Here is a 21764-nt window from a genome sequence, read left to right as displayed (position 1 = left end):
TGATGATGGAGCCTGTGAGAGAAAAATGGGCTGTAGTTTCAATTGGTGACAAAAACAGTTTGCATTTGCTTTCTTTGCAATCTGCGCCTCTAAACTGAGCCAGACTTTTTATTTAGATTTGTTTAATCAGATTTCCAATAATGTGAACAACCTTTTACAACATGTCAGACATTTTTTTTCCCAGTTTTTCTTTGAATTGACTAACCTATCAGCCATTAAATAATAAATCTCTTAATATTATGGCTTTGCACTGAAGCCCTTAGTTGCCTGTTGTGTCTGCAGCAGAGGCTTACTGCTGAAGTGTAAGTATTGGTGACACGCACATGCACACACATGTACTCACACTAACTAGTATCACCCGTACGGGATGGTGTTTCCGCAGAAACAGTGGGGGGATATTGGAGCCAGACGTGACGAGCTGTCAGTGTATAGTGATAGGGATGGGTGTCAGTCACATCCCATGGGTCCACAGAGGCGCACACACAGCATAACCGTTAACCTCTTTACTCTCTTTTGCACACAGATGAGTGTGATTTGATGTGCTGTCGCAGATGTAAGTGGACACCCCAATTCTCCTCAATGAAGATATACTCCTAGCCAGGGGTGGACAGATAGGAGGTGGGGGTCTGATTCTGCACCTTTACCGCGCCAGGCTCATTCTACATCTGCTTCCCATCAGCCACAAGGCTTACCTTTTTAAGGCAGGGGCGAGGGCAGGCGGGGAAACGAAAAGAGGGGGTGTGAGAGGGAGGGGGTCAGCAGAGTTCGGTTTTTGGCTTGATTCAATTACTAGCACAGCGAGAGAACATTCCCCCTCGGGTGTCTGGCTATTAGTATGCGTGCATGTGTTTGCATGTGTTTGTCCTGCAAAGACAGACTTGGGTATCTGTCTCGGGGTAAGAGTGCGTGTGCATGTATGTTTCACAACTCAGGGTCACTGACATGTTCTCTGGTCACACGGTGACCCAGTGAGGTACCCCTAAAAATATTTTCTTTATTTGTCACCTGCTTATAAGCTTAGAAGATATTCTATGTTGTGCCACACCTTTAATTATTTTATTTGATGCAAAATACTCAATGGAGTCTTTTATAGTTGGGTTGATCAAACAGAGCAAATCTCAACTTTTAGCATCTGATGGCATTTGGTCAAAAAGTGGCAAACATTTTAAAAGGAACCAACATTTACCTCTAGAATTCACAGAGTAGCCCTGATAACAGGCAGCATGGTCTGTGTGTTGACACAGAGGGTAGCTGACAGCCACTCAGGAAGACCCTTTAAAATAAAGTGGATGAATACAGACCAGACAGAATTCTCCTTCTGTTTTATGTTATTTTCATGTACCTGCTGGTTACAATTACACACAAGCTTGAGGATGTTGGGAAAGTTCATCTATAGCTATAAGCATTGCAGCAAAAGTCTGCTGACACTTGGAAGTGCTGAAACTGGTAATTATTATTTAATTTTTTCCATCCTTGATGAATTTATGAAAGGGCTCATTCACATTTTCCAAATGCTTAAATGTGTTGCATTATCACCAACACTTAGATAAACTGTCATATTTTGTCTTTATATTAAAGAAAAAACACAGGACTAGGCGTACTCTGACATGAAACTCTTTTTACTTACCGGGCTGAATTAAGGGCTGATTTGAACATTTTTAATTACAAATCTATCAAACATCAGCTTTATTACAGTTGGACTACATGAACAGTAAAAGAAGTCCAAAGCCGTCTCAATCTATAACTGCTGAAAATGCCGTAAAGTACATTTACGCTTCAAAAACAGCAAGAAATCCAGCTTCTTGAGTCAGGATCTTTGTTGTATGTCTCTTTGTCTCTACTTCTCACACACCCACCCACCCACTCATACACATACACCTTTCTACTCCCTTTTCCTACTGTGGCTGTGAGTTTAAAAGAGTGGCTGCCTGATGGGTTCTTCACTTTTTTCAAAGGGGGTCTGAGACAGTGAACAATGACCAAACTGTTGAGCAGCGCCTCAACTCGGCCTAAAGGATTTCCTCCTCAGCCTCGGACCACCTAATACCATGTGACACCCTACATCATGACGAGAGGAGACTGTTCTTTAAAAAAAGAAAAAAAAAAGATTTATTTACACCAATATCAGTTTTGTCCCAGCCTTAAACAATCAAAGCTTTGAGAATTTTTATGTTAAAAATATACAAAAAAACAAAAACTAATTTGCAGTGTTTTTTACTTATAGCATAAATATTTTAAATCCAAAAAGCATAAAAACAGAAACAGAAATTCTGAAGACGGACACTAACAGTTTAAATAACTTTAAGATTCTCACACTTTTTTCCTTTCCCAATTTCCGAAGCTTTTACATCTTTGATCAGCTGTAAAAAAACATTTTTTTGTAACACCTCCACTTGTCACATGACTTGCGCTGACCTTTTTCTCCAAGCATGCCTCGTCTCAGTCTACTGTAGCTTTTAGTGGCGCTGCTAATCAGACGCAGATGGACATTTACAAGTAACAGCATATGGACAAAAACTGAGTCCAGCCTCAGCACTTCAGTTTCATTTGTGGTGCCATATTTCCAACAGTCTGTTTTAATCATTATCAGTCCTTAAGCAAGCTTTTCTTTTTTCTTAAACATGACATTAATGCACAGAATGGGCAACTGGTGATCAGAGTATAGAGTAGTACTCATAAGCTGTTTCATGTTTTCAATTAAGATGCAGATTTTTTTTTTTTTTACAGAGCAACTTTAACTAAAACTATCAGATGTAATCATTGTCTCTCTTTTGCTCTTGTTCAGACCTTCTAGTGTTTTCAAACACACCCAGGACCGTCCTGCGGTGGGCAGACGGAGTTTAGACTGGGGATAAGAGAAAGTGCTTGGTGGACAACACGGACTAATTTGTTAAAGATACAGCGACTGCACGGCTTTTCAAGGCACCGTGGGGGAACCAAAACATTCAACAGTTGTCCAAACAGATTCCTCACTCCCCTTCTCAGTGGCTAACACAGCTTTGCCATATTTAAAACACACACATGCACACATAAAAATACACAGGCGCTCTCTATCCTCTGTAGCGGGGATTTATTTTGCTTGGGGTGATTGCTGTGTCTGCAAGTTCTGAAGTCTCATTAATGAATTTGAAACGGGGGTTATGCCAGGATTGATGTTTGAGAATTGTGTGTGTCTGTGTGTTCTGCAAAGTAGAGGGAAATTATTTGTGGGGCTATTAAGAGATCAAGCAAGCTAAGCACCTTTGTTGCACGGAACAATTGGACATTATTTTAGCAAAGATTATCCACTGATGACGAAGCGATCAGTGCGTGAACTGTGAGATAGGCACAACAGCATGACCGTAACTTCATTGAAGTGAACCTGTCTGGCTTTTCATGTTTGACTTTTTGGCATATTTCCTTTTTGATGTGGGGTGAGAAGCATTAGGGGGCGCCTGCACACAACTGGACACTCAAGTAATGCCACACACAGTGCAAGCAAGCATTTAAAAAAAGTTGTGTTCATGAATCTTACTGATCAAATGTGGGAATTTCAGGTAACCTTCATCAGTATTTCCGTATCCATGTGCTTTCTGGGCACCAGCTGGGCCAAAAGTGTATGAGAGCAAGCAGGACCACCACTGGACCAGGACCACCACTCATATCTAACTCCCATCTCTCTGTCTTATCTCGGTGAGCACATACCGCAGCATTGCCTCCTGTGATTGTGTAAAAAGCCTGAGGCTTTATTTTCCACGACTCAGAGACAAGCAGAGGAAAAGTGGGTCTAGTTGTTTGTGACAATACCAGGGTGAGCGGGCGCAGTGGTGCTTGGGAGATTCTGTTGTTATAGGGACAAAATAAATAAAGTGTCAACCATTCAAAAGATGGCTAGCTCAAGAGGGTCAAGCCAAACTAATTCCTTTGGAAAACAATCAACTGCCAGTTCTTTCTCTCCCTCAGCAGCTGTCCTGACTTTTTGCACACTGATAGACATTTCGGGAAACACACTAATAGCAGGGCTAAGGTCAAGGGTTACATTAGTAGTTGAAATGTACAATATATTAAATGTCAGGAGGTTCAGTAAGTCAAATTAGGAAAAATAAATCATATTTTTACCACTAGTGGCATGCATTTGGTCAAATTTAATTTCATTTGTTGACACTGGAGGATCTTACAGGCATTACTCCTCTTTTTAAAAAGATCAGAACTTTTAAAATTTGACTCATAACACAAAAACAATCGTTCTTTTCATGAACACAGTCCACTTTTTGAAGAACCCTAAACAAAGCCTGCAAAGAGACGTGCTTCTTGAGACTCTGTATCATTTCTGTTCCTTAAGACTTTTACAAGCTATGCAAACATGCAATATTTATTATCTTAACTCCGCCTTCTCAATATTTCTCAAACCTTTGCTCAAACCTTTGATGCCTGGATAGGCAGCCAGCTTATTCCTGGTCAACCAAACGAGTAGGAGGCTCTCTTTCCTCTACGGTTCAGCTTCCCCCCCCCAATATTTAAGAACAGAAAGGAGCGGCAGGACCAGACTCAATACAGAGGTCAGGCAGGATAACCCCCATATCCTGATTACTGACATTCACTGCTCTCTGCAACATAAGCCAGGAAAAAAAAGCTTTAGTGATACGCTGCTGTTGACCTGCTTTTATGGCAAAAATGGCTGTCATTGGGAGATAATATAATTATGAAGAAAGGCAATAAAGTTCCCCTCAGTAGATGTGTCGATTTTTAGACTTAAATGTGTGCAAAAAATATGTAAAAATGTAATTTAAAAATGTCTTGAAATCAATATGATGCTGTTGCAAAGCTTTCAGCGTCCACTTTGTCTAAATAGATTAAACGACTTAGATAGATATGAATATCTGAGGGAAAGGAAAGGCTTTTAAATCTTCAGCTGATATAGTGGAGTGAGTGACCCCCCCCCCCCCCCCCCCCCCCCCCGTCTTCCCATGTCTATGAATATCTCTTTTATTATTGCTATTGACCCATGTGCCATAAAGTAAGGCAGGGGGTCTATTTCAGTCAAGCCTCAGCATTATTCAGAGACTAAAGAACAACAGTGACACTCAAAGCAGCCCTAAATATTCAACAAAGACTTGTTCTCAGAGCCAAAATAAATTTGATATGTCATCTCACCGTAAATGGTATAAAAAGGTTTTTCTTATGAGAAATGCATCCCATCAATGCAATGAAACTCCATCATGTACTTTAGCTTTCATAAAAATCATCAAATTATCACCTTTCTGGAGCTGAATTATCTTTTATACTTCACATGGAGTTGGTAGAAACTTTTTATATTTACATAAATATGATTACATAATTAATTATCTAACAATCCAAAGACTCCAAAGACTTAAGAGATAAATACTGTATGAGAGATTAAAATATGTTTATGAAATGAGAAAAATTCTAAACTTCACTGTATTAGGGTTAGAGGGGTTCAGATGTGGAATAGCTGCAGGGAAGACATTAAATACGGTCAAATTATTAAAACATTCAAAGCTATTAACCAAGGTTAAGCAATAAACAGTTCTAAAGGACTCAACAAGATTCATTGATTCACTTTTTTCCTTATTAAAAAACATTTTTTTCTTTCTTTTGACCATAATTGATTGTTTTCAGTTTTCAGAACTCGATAATTGGTCAAACTTCATCCAAAGCCCTTTTCGAACTTTGCATAATAAATGAATACATACAATTGCAAAAATATTTTGCATAAGTAAAAAATATTCTTTGGTATTAGACAATAAAATATTGTTTTGAATAATGAAATGTGTTGTGATGAACGCCTTTCCACAAAAATGTAGGATAAAACAGCACTTAAAAGAGAACAGTTGGAAGTTGTGTACAATCTTTCTGAAAACAAATGAGAATATTTTTTGGCAACCAAATAACTTTATTTCCTTTCTAAGACTATGGCTGTGGATCGTTTCTCTAATCTGCGCGGTATGTCTGTGTGTGCGTGAGCCAGCGAGTGCGTTTATATGTGCATGTGCTGAGGGGACACTTTGATAAATGGCCAGTTTATGGTGCTGTCACACTGAGGACGTCTGTGGGGAAATAAATCCCCACAAGCGCCAGTGTGTGTGTGTTTGTGTCCAAGTGTGTTTACGTGTGTAGAGAGGTACAATGCTCTGGTCATCTGATTGCAAGCCTGTGGTCTGGCGCATGATTAATCAAACTGATTGGATGGGGCAAATATGGTTTGTAATAGCTCCAAAAAGGAGCGGGTCACAGGGAGGAAAGGATTACTCTGATGTGTGAGACGATGTATGTGTGTAGGGGGGAGTGCGAATGTTTGCACATGTGTGCTTAGGTGCATGTGTGTGTGTGCCAAGGTGTGCATAAAGGGAGCTGAAGTGAGGCTGCTGTGTGTTTGAGGGTCAGAGGTCAAATAAATGGAACATGAAAGACTAAAAACACAGTGCGGCGCTGCTGACACAGCTACAGCTCAGTTAATATCTCACAGGGCTACGCATTGATTGTGAGTACACAGATTTCTTCTCTCACCTACAAACACACGGGTCCCAGCATGGTGCAAAGCAATGTTTGAGTAATTGAGCTGTGCCATTGCAGCTTTGTAATCGCTGACACGTCTTTACATAGCCTTTGTGCCAGAACAATGGAGTGGCCATACTTAAGTTGTTGCCGGTCAGGCAGAAGTGAAAGAGCTAGGGCAAAAAAGAAAAAAGAGCGAGAGAACGTGGCAAAACGGCAAACGAGCAGCTCAGTCTACATATTAGTGGACCACCATGTACACAGGTCATTTTTTATAATCATTTTAAAATGCTTTGGTCTGTTGCCCAAGTCGTATTTGTGTTCATGGGTGTGTTTGGGTGTGCCTCATGCGGCACGTCTTGTTTTCAGACAGAGATCCGGTGCACAAACTGTCAAATTGGCCCTTTAATAGCTCCATCTTTCTTCTCTTTCTCTCTTCATTATCTCTCTAACTGGCTGGAGACACACAGAATGAGACAAAGATGAACGGACCAATTGAGACAAATGGGAATGCTCTCATGTAGCTATCAATACCTGGAAAATTCTGTTTGCTCATAAATCAGGTCCCTGTAGATCTAGTTTTTGATTCACCAGCAGTAATAGCAAATATCACATGACCTAAATTAAGGCTACGTTCACACTGGGCTTGGAAACAGGTTCAAGCGACCGCTTTCAATAAAATGTCAACGTGTATATGCATGTTTTGGTCTTCAATACTCCCGCGTTTGTTTACGCATTGCTACGTAAGTTTTCAAGTCAGTTTTCTACGTACTAAACATGCTGGCCTTGAATGTGTGTCAAAAGTTAAACCTGTCAAACTTTGACCAATTAGGAACTCGGATTTGTTAGCGAAGTATGGGTAGCGTCCTTTTAAAAAAAAACATAGAAGTGCCAACTGTTGAAAATTGATCATGAAGGAGGAATTAGTAATTGTGGTTTGTGTCCAGCTGGAATTCTATGACACAAAGTCTTTCATATATCTGAATAGAGCTGTGTCAGAAAAAGCCTGAGTCAAGATTTGTTACATTTGCACCACTTCAGCATTTTGCACCAAGTCTTTTCCAACTGTTAGTACTTGCTCTGGTGTTGGGTAGCAACAGTACAGTGTGAACTAACATAATGCGCTGTGAATGGGCATTCTTAAACGCAGATCACATGCTCGGTGTCACATAAGGAGAATTTGTTTTTCTTCAAACTTCTTGATATTACTTTGATGAACTGAACCAAAGCATCACTGCACTCAAAAGAGAGAAAATGTTGTTCAGATTGGCATCCCTAAACTTTTATGTTCTTAGCCATAGTTGCACCAATACAAACCATTAATCACAGTCAATCTTGTTCCTCTCTGCCTCACTTTCTTCTCACCTTGCAAGCGCCACCCTTGTCAATCATGTGCTCTGTATGTGAAAAACAACTCATAATTGTGAGGACGAGGTTGTGGCACACAAGAGCATCCCAGGGTTTACTGATTCATTGCACGCAGTCAGAAAGACATGAGGATAATAGCACACATTCTGTCTCTTTCTCCTTCATTTTCTTGTCTTTTTCTCTCCGTCTTTTTCTCTCATTAAATCTGTTCCGCCCTTTAACCCTGTGGGCAGGTGCTACTGTAATTAGCCATTATTTGACTATCAAAAGTCAGGAGTTGATTAAATGGCCGCAAACCGGCGTGCAGAGCACTTTCCCTCTGAGCCCAGCCCCATAATTTCAAAAGCTTCTTGCAACCTGCTGAGGGCCTTTCAGGTCTGTGAGACGCCGCTTCCGACTGCTAGTAAGAGCCTGTTGCCGGCGGTAATCAAAACTGATAATCTTACAGGAGAGAAAAGGGGGAGGGAGTGGGGTGGGGGCTGGGGATGGAAGAGAGAAAGGAGAGTAAAAGAAAGAAATGGTCGGGGGCTTTCGGGAGGTTGGAGCTCAAGCAGAGAGCCTTCCATTAGAAATGTGTTGTGGCTCTGAGGGGGCCGGTGGCCAGCAAGCGGTGAAAAATGCTGCCTTCTTAAGGCAAGTGAATGGCATCTCTTTAGTGATTAGGAGCTGTAATAATGGGCTCCCCCGCCTGTTAACCCTAAGTCTATTTTATTGCTAATTCATTTACCTGTTATTTCAGACATACTTGACAAGAGTCACCTGCTAAGAAGTCATGTTTGTCAGGCAGGTATGCCCCTTAGCTGGGGATCTTAAATCAACCTCACAATGGAGCTGGTAGGGGAATAGAGACTGACCTTGTTGTTAGCAGATAACACCACACCACGGTTATCCTGACCAATGTGGAAAATCTTTTCTGCTCCAAGTATAATTAAACTTCATCCCCGTAGCGTTTCTTAATTAACGCATGTTTTTCCTCTTTCAGGCGCTCCATTGTAAGCAGATTTTAAGCCATGCTGATCTGCTTTTGAGCTCTGCACTGAATATCAGGGAAATATTACATCTGACTCGCTGCATTAAGCAAAGAACTGCGGATTGAAAATGAGTTATGAAAGCATCTGATAATCTCCTTTTGTGTGAAATTAAATCTGACTTTTGGACTCAACAACTGTTTTAGGTTTTAGTATAGTTTAAATCACAAGACAGACGGACATTTTGCATTTTTATGATTGAATCTGTTTTCACTGAGCAAAGCCATTAACATCTGCATAAATATTTTAATAGACATATTTTTAGTAGGAATAAATCATATTCATGCTTTGATATTCCCAAAGGAGAGCTGGGCAGAAATAATCATTCTGATTCCCTGGTTAATGTTCTGGATAATTCTCCCTAAGGTAACACTCTCTGCTAATATCCTGAGAATCTTGATCCGAAATGTCACAGCTGAGAACAGGCCAACATCGAGTCCCAGCGTACCGTGGAGTGTGAAAAAACAAAATACGCTTTAATATTAACATAACAGACTGCATATCACCTCAAAATATGTAAGTATAAACACAGCTTTGATTGGATTTTTACGTTTTATCGAACTTTTCTTTGAAAATTCAGACAATAAAAGCATTGGAAGAGAAAGAATGTGTGATTGCCTTTGAAGTGAGCCTTTGCCTCACATTCGGGTGTTGTGAATGAGAGGACAAATTAGGAGTGTGTCGGTCACGCTCCAACTTTTCATCAGGTTCAGTGTTGTTAGCTGAATAAAAGGATTATCCAGCATGAATTAAGAAACCCCTCTCTTAGAATGATGCACCATGTGTGCATGCATGTTTGTGTGTTTCATATCCCCTCATTGCAAGCCTCTCATGGGAGCCCCCACTTTGCCTAATCATTGTTTCTGTAACAGATAATTCTCCACATCCTCACGTGTCTGTGTGTGTGTGTGCTTGTGTTCGCATTAATTAGCGCCATGTTGACTGAGTGTACTCTTCCTTGTAATCACTTAATTAGGGGTGACGGCCCCGTTGCTTGTTTTACTCAATTAGCCATCCTGTTTAATTATCTAATTCTTTGCGAGTGAACTGTATTTGTTAGCAAGTGCAGAGAAAAGGTCATGGTCTGTGTGTGCAGGCTTTTTTCATAATCGGGACTTTTTAACAAGCATTTAAAATATGGAAACTTTTTTTTAAAATAATAAAAAAAAGCAATACTGCAATAACTGTAAACACAAACTGAACTTATCAGAAGGCTTTTTAAAAAACTGTTATGTTTTTCTTTATAGGAAAACTCACATTTGTATACAACGCAAGTGTACAGCATCAAACACTAGGCCATGCTCACGGACCACGTATGAGCCATCAGCCGCATGTTTCAGATTACTGACGCTCTGATTCTCCGAAATTCAGTCATTATTGATAAAATTGTCTAAAGAGGAAAATAAGCGAAAGAAAGGAAGAAAGGGAAATCTCATAGTGAGTATGATTGATGGTAGCTTTAAATGGAGGCGTCCAGGGCCGACTCCATTGTTTCTCCCGACCAACCTTGCTATCTACTCTGCTGCGTCCACCCCCTCTTCATCTGGAATAGGGCCTGCCGTTTATTTAACAGTTCATTTGAGCGAAGGGGCGAGCAAGGTGAAGCTGGTGGGAGGCGAGACGGACTGGCAGGGTGTCTGTGCATTGCCGTGGCAGGGCGTCCCTTGTGGGACAGTGCCAGGCTGCGCGGTGGGGAGACGAGACAGGGCCTCCCCAGCGGACTAATGCCCTGTAATGAAGATTAAGACTTAGTCAAAGACCATACTGTTCAGCTGAGATTGGAAGGAAGGATCGAGGGGAGCAAGGTGGGGGAGAGGAGGAAAAGGGGATGAAGCAGGCCTGGAGAGGACAGAAAAGTCTGGGTTTCAGAATGGGTTTGAGGGTAGATTACTCTAATTTGCAGCAACAGGTAGAAATACCATTAACCACAGTGGAAACCACACACTTAAAATGCTATATCATCAATGGTTTGAAGGGTTCTATAATCCAACATATTTTCCAGGCCAGCCAGTTATAAAACAAGGTTTCTTATGTAGGTTCAGCGCACACTCCACAGGCTGCAATATAAGCTGCTTCTCTTCTAGGAAACACTCGTTAATATCCTTCGTACTTAAAAAAAACCTTCATCAATAAGCACATTCCTGTGACTTATTGACTTTTGCTGTGAAGTAGCCATGATGTGTACAAGGAAAGAACTCTGAATAACCTCCTGAGTTTTGAAAAGGGTTTTCAAATTATTGCGTTAAACGTGATTAAGTAATTACAGACATTTAACCATGTTTTGCTTTTTTTTTTAATCACTTGAATTTTATTTTTGATCTTTAGCTATTTCAAGCATGTGAGCGATTATACCTTATGAGTTGTCCGTTGTCAGAAATTATTGGATGACGGAGGCCTAACGGTGTCTGACTGTTACTTCTGTGAAGACCTTTAATTTCTGATAATACACACCTTGAAGGGCATTATCCCGCTTATACTGCCACTTTTAAAATAAGTAAATATTAAATTAATTATTAGTACTTTCTTGTGGTTAAAGTTTATGTTTAAATATTTTTTTTCACAAAAAGCGGACTATTTAATACTTGGTGTGATGTGTTGTCATGATAATGGCTACAGCACTTACACCCATCCCAGTCTGTCGCTCTTCTAAATATCATGATAAGTTAAACTAAGCATCGTTTCAAAGGGAAAGTTCACCTAAAACTGCTTGGTTTTGTACAGATGACGAAGCAAATTGTTTCACAGAAACAAAGTGTCACTTCCTTGTGTCTCATCTCCTCCTCCTTGTATTCTCTTCTCTTCCTCTTTTCCTGCATCCCAGCCTTCAAAATAATCAAATTTACCAAACAGGATAACCCTTGTGCTATCCTAGGCACTTTAACGTTGGGAGTTGGGTCATCTAGACCCACTAGACAGTGCGCTGAACCTTTTTCTTCAATGTTTTGTGATCTTCACTGGTGTCGATGGATTACATGGACACCAGGGGATTAAGGAAAACACAGCAATATAAGAGTGGGGTCAAAAGATAGCACAAGGGTTAAAGGAAACTATAAAATCATCCATATCTTTTCATGCTGTTGTGATAAACTGTGGAATAAGGTCAATATATGCATTATGATAATCAGAACTGCTTTAATAAAAAGACTAAATCTGTCTGTAAAATGTAATTGAATGAGTTTTTATTTGTTAGGGTTGTAGTTCATAGCTGTGTATCCTTTGCATACATTTTGGCCTCTTGTACTTCTTGTTATTGATTTCTTAAAACCTCCTGTGTTGACTTTCTGGAGATTTATTGAATTTTTCTTTTGTAAGTTGCTGTGAATAAAAGTTAGCTAAATGACTTGATATATTTGAAAGGATGCTAATGTAGATATTTTATTTCTGGACTTAAAAAGGAAGCACAAGATCCTGCTCCTTGGCTTTTGGCATTTCCATTTTATTTTACTTATTGATTGAGTTTATTTACAACAATTGAACTTTGAATACTGTTTTGTTAAAAATCCGCCTCTAACCAAACACACATCAGTCCAGATTTACCACATGGCACACTTCAATTACCACTCTGGGGCTGAAAGCTTCCCTAAGACCTGTTGCACACACACAAGCTTCCACTGTCATTGTCATCTACTACAGGTCTTTTTAGTCACCTCTTTTAGTTTTTTTCCCAAATAAATCATTTTTCCTGTTACTAATATGTTAATAGGATGAAGTGTCATGCAGAGAAAAGATGAATGGACAGAGAAGTGGATAGATGGATGGACAGACGGACACATAGATGGATGGATGTAGAAAGAAGATCTTTTTTCACATGACCTTGTGTTGACGGGGCCAGCCTCTGTCTGTCTCTCTTCTACAGACGGGCCATGTCTGTGAGCAGCCTGGCAGTTCTTGCCTCTCTTGGGCATTCTGGCATTCCTCCCTGTCATGCCCTCCCCCATCCCCCTTCCTCCGGCTGTCCCCTACCCATTGAGCAACTCCATCTTTACCATGGGTGTATTCAGACTTGCTTCACTCAAAGTAAACCAGAGTTCGTTTTCGTTTTGGAACAAATATTCAGTCTGAATACATTCAAGTGAACCCTGGTCCGGGACCAGGAACTGCTCTCTGACCCATCTTTGGAGGTGGTCTTGGTTCGTTTCCAATCGGACTGAGATTCAGTTCACTTTGAGATTCATCAGACTGCATACAATCTGTCCTCTGAGAAAACAACTGGACCAAAACGTCCACCATAGCCGGGTGGCCAACTGTTTATTTGTTCGAAGGTATAGTTTAACACCGTGTGACGTTGACACAGATGTTTAAAATTAGTCAGCAAAATATAAAGTTTGAATGAACTAAAATTGCGGGAGTTCCACAATTTCTGCCTCTAGTTGGTTTGTCCTGCCCTCATAATTCCAGACCAATGAGTGAAGAGATTTTTTATTCACACGTTTTGTTTACTAGATTTGGTTCGAATCAGGAAAGGTACAAAGTATTAAAATGCTTTCAGTTGCTACTATGGGCAGAGAAGCGTAAATCTGTTTGCAATGACATAGAATTATTTTGAAAAGGTTAAACTATGGGACAACAAAACTGCTTACCCCCCCCCCCCCCCTCTCTGGTTGCAACATGGTATTTATGTAGTTCATCTTCACCATCCTTGATCAGCTGGCTCTCAGTGTTGCATGTCTGCCTTACATGTGTGTGGGTGCACACTTAAATGTTGGGTTTAAACCTTGAACACCTGTAATACCCCACCGAACTAAAAAAATTGAAAATAGGAAAAAAGAGGCTGTAATGTTATTTTAATGAATATTTTAGGTTTTAAAAATCTTCTGTCAGATGATTTCTAAAGACTGCTCCATTCTCCTCACATGCAATACAATAAAAAAAACAAAAGTTTAAGTTAAATGCAATTAATCTCTCTGAGCAATCCTTATTTTTTTGTCAAACTGTTTATAGAAATATATAAAAAAATAATTTAGGTATTGATTGTGATGACTTAAGAATGCAGTTTGAAATAAAAAAAAAGTATCATCTCTTGATGACGATGACGATATTTATACTTAGTTACCAGAGAAAAATAAAAATAAATATATAAATAAAATTGTCAGTGAATGGTTGTTTATAACTGTGAGTAAACTCATATGACAGCCCCCATAACTGTCAAACTGTCGCCCTCTTTCTTTTGTTGGGTGACCCCTGTGAAAGTGGTGGGAATGGGCTCTGGACAGAGATTATGAAGAGACAAAGGCCGCAAGAGGGAATGAGAGAAGACAGAAGGAGTGAAGGGCAAAAGGGAAGAAAGAGAAGGATAGAAAGAGGGATGGGGTCACTGAGCCAGCTGATGTGAAAGTGGCTCTGATCACCTCGTGCTTCTCCTCCGCCCCCTTGCTCTGTCCCTCTCTATCTGTTCCGCTCTTTCTTTCCTTCGTTCCCACTTGAATTCCTCTCCCAGCGCTTCACTCCGATGTGACGCTGGTTTTTGATCCGCGATAACAACAGAGATGCGTCAGTCAAGGCCCACACACACACTCTGGGTACAAATGCACACACGAGTTTAAAGTGCCTCTGCAAGTTAAAAGTGGCACTCAAGAGAGGACATTTTACACACACACACACACACGAACACGAATGAACACAGTTCCACACAGGGTCGGCCTTTGAGTGAACGCTCTTCCCAAGACATAATGACAGCATTCTGCAGCTACCAGAGTTGGGACAGTTCCCACAGACAAGACAGACAGAAAAAGAGAAAGACCATTTCTTTCTGTCTTCACCTCTCCTCCTACTCCCCACCTCTTCTCCAACAACCCGGACTTTGTTCGGAGCATGTGACCTAAAGCAAATCTCCACTTTCAGCTACTAAAGTCTTGGTGTATACATCTTTTATTATACTACACTTAAAGGGAATATTTTATATATAAAAAAAGATACAGTTCAAATTTTACATTTTTAAGATTAGAAGTCATTCTGAGAACTCTGAAACGTCTCAAAATGCACCTGGGCCACAACCAATATTGAACAGATCCTCCGCTGAAGCTCAAACCGTGTCTGAGTCAATAGTATGAGGAAAAAGTAGATTCAAATGAGAGGAGAACCCCATTTTGGGTGTTTTTCAAAGAAATCAAAAGAATTTCATACAAGTTGAAAGACAGTCTTGAATGCTAGATTAGCTAAATAAGTTTAGGGCATTTATAAAAAGTGAAGTTCATCCATCATCTTAGTGATCTCATCTTCATGTCCTGTCAATAATTTGCTTAAAAAAGATCCTTTAAGAATACAACGTAATTTACTGTCAACTCGATCTCTGGACGTCTGTCTGCTACGTCACTCAAACCATTCATGATCTTCAGCTGCTGTGGAATGTGGAACCAAGGTGTTTACTCTTAAAATTTCACTTTCCCATCTCATTTTCTCCACTCATCAACCTTGACACAGTGCAGCATTTTGTAGGAGATTTTTGACGGGGAGGGGTGGGGTGTATGACAGTGGTGGAGTTGGGTAAGGGGGTGGGGCAGTGTGGGGGGTATCTGGGAGCAGGTTATAGAGCCAAATGAAAACATGTCAGTCAGGGCCCATTAAAATGTAACCCTGCCCAGCAGAAGAAAGAGACCCATACCATCATTAAGTCATCTCGAGGCTGAGCAAAAACCGCAAAATATTATTCCTACACCCCTCCAGACACACACAGGCAATGCACATACTAATGCTCACACACTTCTTCCTTCGTTTAATGACAAAGAATGCATATGATTGGCCTGCAGTGTGTTTGCTCAAGTCCTTTGAGTGACAAGGAGTTTTAAACTGATTCCAGGCAGACAAAAATGTCAAAATCCTCTTGGGTCAGAGATCATCCGTTTGTTTGAACCCCAAAGTTTTCTATGAGTAACACCTCTTCGCACACAAATTTCCAAACAGAAAAGAAACACCAAACTATTTTCAGAAAGAAAAAGCTGGATCTGAAATTGTTAAAAGTCATTATTTTATATGGTAATAACAAACAATTGTTAGTGTGGCATTTCTGTTTCTGTGATTCAAATAAAAACAACAATCATCTTGTATGATTTAGCTTCAGACCTCTGTGTGACACGCTCAGAGCCACCTTTGAACCTGGAGGGGTATTTGTTACGTTCAAACTCATAAAAAAATGATTTTCCCCAGTGGCACACTGGGGTGGCACTGATTATAATATCCAGATAATCATTTCAAACAAATGATTATAATTATCAATCAATCATGAGCTTATTTAAACTGGGGGATGGGGGGAGTGTGGCGCTGTTAGTAGAGAGTAAACTGTGGCCTGGAGCACTGGATCACTTCTGTGACCCTTGAGGCTCCATTTGCCCGCATAATAGCCCTCATACATCCAGGGTCATTTAGCTTGTGTACTCAGAGAGTCAGTTCCATAGCTTAAAATGAGGAGTGTGTGTGTGTGTGGGGGGGTTGTTAAGATACATGGTGTCAGCAAAATGCACTGTCCTTCATTTACCAAAATGTCACTGAGCCCCGTTTGGCTCTCAATTCTTTCAAAATGGCACAGAGGAAAATCCACTTATAGGTTGGACCTCCTATCAACCCCTCGTGTCCTCATTACACCTAATGCCACATTTGTAGCACATTTATTGTGAAATGCATCTTGATATAGATGATTGTGGCAAGTTCTTGAAGTAGACTCAGCAAATTAAATCTATGAAAAAGTAACATATGTTTAACTTTAGTGGATCAAATCAAAGAGGAGGAGCCCCATGGATGGAAGAAAGAGACTTGATCGTCTTAACGCCTCTGTATCGTTTCACAGTAAATCCTTGATGAAAAGCAGCATGAATTGATTCAATCTCAGTGGTATTGAGAGGTGAATGAATGGGGCTCGGACAGAGAAACTAAGAAAAACGAGGGAGAAGCAGAGATAAAAAAAAATAGGGAGACAGATACTACCCTTCGGGGGAGAGATGATCATCTTGGGAAAAAAGCAATCAGTGTTCATTGATTTTCTCAGTTGGTTGAATGGAGGGTGTCTATCTGGAAGTCATTATCTGCCATTTGATCTGCTGGAGTGTTTACACACGTCGGCACGGACAGCAGCACTCCTCTGAAGATGAGGATTAGCACACACAGAAAGACAAGCACACATACACAGAGTAGAGACTGTCTTCTTTTGACCTGCTTCATATCTTACTAACAGTTTTAAAGAAGAATATACATAAGCAGGGCCTAGACAGCTAAACAGACAGATAACCTCGTTTTGTATAGCCAGACTCGACCAAATCAAACAATCCCTGATCCTATCGCTAATAGCCTCTGATAACAATCTGCAGCTACAACAACACCATCCCGTCTGCTGAGAATACAGAAGGATAAAATAAGTAAGAGAAGATGGAAGAAGCAAGCAGAGAGAGGATTCAGGTTACAGGTCTTGTTGCTCTCTGTCTGTGTGCGGTGTGAAGATTTTACTTGGCATGTGGGGAAGCCAATAAGACAACAGCAGATATGCATCTAAGGCCTTAAACTTTGCAGACCAACACAAAACCATATGTGTGCATACACACTTATAGCTGCAAGGTCAGCTCTGGCCAGCTTACTGTAAGAAGGCTAGGGAATTTGCAATAATGCTGCAACTTCTATTGTATCCGCTGCTTTATCCCTGAATGATTCCTAGTTACGCTTCTGTCAGACTGACATGGCAATGCCCTTTTGACATATTCATTATTATGTCAGTAATAGGTAGAAGTCTCCAAAGAGAAACTTTTCTGCATGCAGAAATAAACACAGTCGTTTCTAGTTACTCCACACAGAAGTGTACCTTTCCTTGTGCTCATAGTCGGTAGCCTTTCTTTTTTTGTGCATGTTTGACAGAGAAGTGCAGTCAAAACCACCAATTTTTTTTTAAAGATGAAGCTCAAAATTACATTTTTCAGTATTTATTTTTTTAAATTGTATTGAATCAGAAGCGGACGCAAAAATACTGTTGGAAAAAGCTTGTAAGTGTGCAGCTACAATCAGCAGGGTATCTCCCTGCTCTGCTCTATTCTGATGTACCCCTATTAGACGACTATAGATCTTCGTTTTCCTCATCTGAGCTGGCATCTGGTTCAAAATTATAGTGCCCGCCATTTTTGTTGCACCGGTAATGCTAGGAAGGGGGTGTGAAGGGCTGTAGGCCAGCGGGAAAGAGTGTAAACAGATGGGTGAAATAAAGCGGGGGCGGGCTTGCTACGTTCCAACAGTCCTATCAGCAAGTCAGAGTCGATTTCTAATGAACTACTGGTGCTCTGCAGAAACTCTGTTCTAGAAATCCACTAAGTTTTTTTAAATGTTTTTATTCTGGCTAAAAACAGCATAATCATAATTGAAAGACCACTGGGAATGCTTTGAAAAAAGATCAAAAGATGAAAAAATGAAAAAAACAAAACTGTTTTGAGATAAAAACACAACACTCAACACAAGTGTTAAGCTAATGTAACACCTACAAACACAACTCTGTTTCTCACTTAGCGAAATAAGTTAGAACTTTTAACCCCAAGTTAACACAAAGAAACCTTTAAGTAAAGGGTTTGTTTATACACAAACTACATCCTAATTAACATTCTGCCTTAATCAACCTTAGCAGCTATAATGACAAGGAGTTAGGGAGGGAAGCTTATGAGTTTATATGCTCTGTCTTGTGTTTGACTTTATGCTTATGAATGAGTCATGTCATAAGAAATAGCTCATATATAATTTCATTCATATTCATAACAGGCATGTGGTCTGCCAGTGCCGACCAAAGCCCCACCGCAGCTCGCACTCTGCATAATGAGGTTGTAGCCTGTGTGTTTTCACGTGTGTGTGTGAATGTTTAGATTTTACGTTACAGAGAGCAGCCGAAGAATATGCCTGCCCTCCGTCATCCATGTGTAGAGTACAACTTCATGGTGCTGCTCTATGTTTGCAAGAAAACGAAACATCTTTGTTAGTATGCAGACGTGTGTGTGTTTGTGCAGGTTGCAGAATATGTGTGTTTCAAGTTGAAGGTGGTTAGGTAGTTTATAAAACCAAGTAGGTTTTTCCACATTGTACGAACATGTGGGGAACTACGAACAACCCAAACCACCTGCGGTCAGCACTTAAATAAGCTCATTGACTAATGTAAAATTTTAGTTCAGCCAGACAGTCAGCAATTTACTCTGGCTTCTAAGGAAAACCTGCAATAACATGCCCCTTGACCTGACATGAAAAGGGGCAAATGTTGTTTTTCCAAAGCCAGATTGGTCGTAACTGTTCAATCTAGCAAGCAAAAGAAATTTTTAGTAAATTTACACATAACTGTAGCTTATGCTCTAAAATCTGACCCGCCTCTTCCCTCTTGCTCTCTTTTCTCGAATTTAATGGTTCACACCTCTTTTTAGTATGCTTCCAATTAAATGATTTGCTGTAATCTGTGGACGATTGTGACCTCAGTTCATGATTATGAAAACAAATAGCACAGAAGTGTCTATTTCTTTTGCTAAAATTTTATGCAACAGAATGCTTTAACATTCTCAGAACTTACTTCAACCTCACTGTCATTGATTTAGACCAGCGCTGTGCTTGCCTTGCTTCAGATATTCCCAAAAAGAGTGTGCCTTTTGCAGCAACCATTGTTCTTTCATGGGCCATTAGATGGACGTGAACTCCGTTGCCCCTTTTGTCTTGACCCAGTGACACTGGCCGTAAAAACAAACTGCCCAGCCTCTTCAATAAATTTATCACCTCATAAAGTGGTCAGTAACTGGTCAATGAGACGTGTCGGACACAGCGTGTGTGAGAGTGAAGAGTGGGGTTCCTAACGTATGGATCAATGTTATTTTGACCCTTAGTGATAAGGCTTATTAGTTACTGAAACACTCAGCTGAACTGAGTAGGAAAAGTCATTCATTCATTAAAACTTAGTGAAACTTTATTTTGCTGCCAGTGTAAAAATGTTTCAAAACTACTAGAAAGATTTGCTTGGATAAAAAAAACTACAGTATGTCAAAATTATTAATACCAACACTTCAAGGTAGTTTTTAGGTTTAAAAACAAAATGTGTTTTGGGGAAAAAAATTGCTTGCATTAAAAGAAGCTTTGAAAACATAGAAGTACAAATAATAAACCACACAGACAGTGGTGAAGATGTGAATGGCTTACTTTTTTGATGCAGTTGTCAGTGGAGTCATCCTCATGGTCATTCATCATCTGCTAGGAAAAAAACAAAAACAAAAAACAAAATAAGTAATTACAAGTGCATTTTGAAATGTATTTAAACACCAAATGCCTCCTAGAAATCAAAAATGATGACTGTAAAATAAGAAGCATGCAAACATTTCATTTTCATTTAAACAAAAATGTTTTTATTGATGCATCAAAAGTACATGTTCATTTCAGCACCACAAAAGGCTCTCTGCTGTGACAACCACAGCTTCATCACAGGACTATGGGGTGTTCACAGCTCATCACACACAAACCCTCTGGCCCACAAATACGACCAGAGGGATGTCATAATGGCCCTAGAGGTCACAAAAACAGAACCAAAAGCAAACATAACACTCCACACATTCAGATGAATGAATGCTCTGCATTTGAAGTTAATTCTACACTTCAGCATTGCAGGAAATTTCACTGAGAATGTGTTCGTCTGTGTCAGCAAGTGAGTGCGTAATTTAGCCTTCAAGCTGTATTTTCTGGGGGCAGATGGATGGTAGAATGCTCCCACTGTCCTCCAAAGGAAATGAAGGAAGTGGGGGTATGACGAAGAGATGAGGCTGCGCTTCTGCAGTGGGAAGGTATTTTACACAGAATGGCAACCACAAGTCTAACTTTATCTGCTCGTCTCTTTCTGTCAGTCTCTGAGGCTCATTCAGGATCAAAGAAGAAGGCTCTTTTCCGAACATTTTCAGACGGCTTCAGTTTAAGTGAAATTATGCTTGTAAAAATTCCGCAGACACACAACCTCTCTGAGGCTTGCTTTTGCATTGCCTTATCCCTCTGGTTTTACAGTAGATGTGTTGTTGGGTAACGGGACTGGTGGCCTTTATGTTAAAGCCCACATATTAGGGCTTCCATTTCCTTACCTGTGTGGCCCACTTACTGGGAAAGAGACATTTATCCGTTTTCGAATCTCTCGTATGAACTGTGGAGCCATTCTCTAAATTCTGACATACAATAACTTCTTCTATGTCCTTATGAATTGTGTGACTGGTCTTAAGAGTGTGCAAACTCAGATTTAGCTCTTGATAAGATGTTTTTAAGCATATCCATCCAGCAACCACACTTAAAGTTATTTAAAGTTGTACACACAAGCACTGCCTTTTTTTTAAATTTACTGTGAACCAGATGGCTAACGGATGTACTATACTTATGATTTCCTATACTAAGATGTCAAGGGATGCGTGTCTGAGACTCACCAAATGTTTGTAATTTTACCACAGATCCTCACAATACCGTTACTCACTGTACTTTTTAAGCTTAGCCCACCCCTATGTCCAAGACTGTGACCGTAAATGTGAAAAGTATGTTCTCACACCTGTTTTTAAACTGCACAGTGCATACAAGTTTATTATTTTCAAGCAAAAAAATGAATCGATGTTATAATGGACTTTACAGAGTAGTAAAATGACAGAAATAAAATATTTAATATTGAAATCCAGCTGTCTGGCTGATAATAGATAATTGCTAGTTTAGTTAACCACTTTAACACAAGAGGTTAAGCTTCAGTGTTGACATTCTTTCAACCATCGTAACTCTTTAAATGTTAACACAATTAATTCCAGTGGATTTTGAAGTGGAGAAAAGCTGCCTTGAGCAGATATGCAACACTTTACAGTAGTGAAGTGCTTACACTGTCAAAATAGATCAGCTGATGCTGTTGCGGAGAAAAGCAGCTTTGCGCCGTTA

At 40.1% G+C, this 21764-nt stretch overlaps 1 protein-coding gene across 19 annotated transcripts in view; it reads right to left on the bottom strand.

Annotated features, from left to right (window-relative positions):
• The window catches only part of prdm16 (PR domain containing 16), a 168435-nt gene that overhangs the window by 54162 nt on the left and 92509 nt on the right, over positions 1-21764 (bottom strand). For 15 of the 19 annotated variants that reach the window (XM_078949494.1, XM_078949495.1, XM_023956496.2 and 12 more), the window contains exon 3: positions 20019-20069. In XM_078949494.1, coding sequence (XP_078805620.1) covers positions 20019-20069 — 51 coding nt within the window. The remainder of the gene's footprint in view (positions 1-20018; positions 20070-21764) is intronic. The other 4 variants (XM_078949496.1, XM_023956490.2, XM_078949488.1 and 1 more) reach the window with 1 other exon arrangement.

This window comes from Oryzias latipes, chromosome 7 (assembly GCF_053564925.1).
Source record: "Oryzias latipes strain Hd-rR chromosome 7, Olatipes_Hd-rR_3.1".
Classification (NCBI taxonomy): domain Eukaryota; kingdom Metazoa; phylum Chordata; class Actinopteri; order Beloniformes; family Adrianichthyidae; genus Oryzias; species Oryzias latipes.
This window is presented reverse-complemented; position numbering and strand designations above follow the sequence as displayed.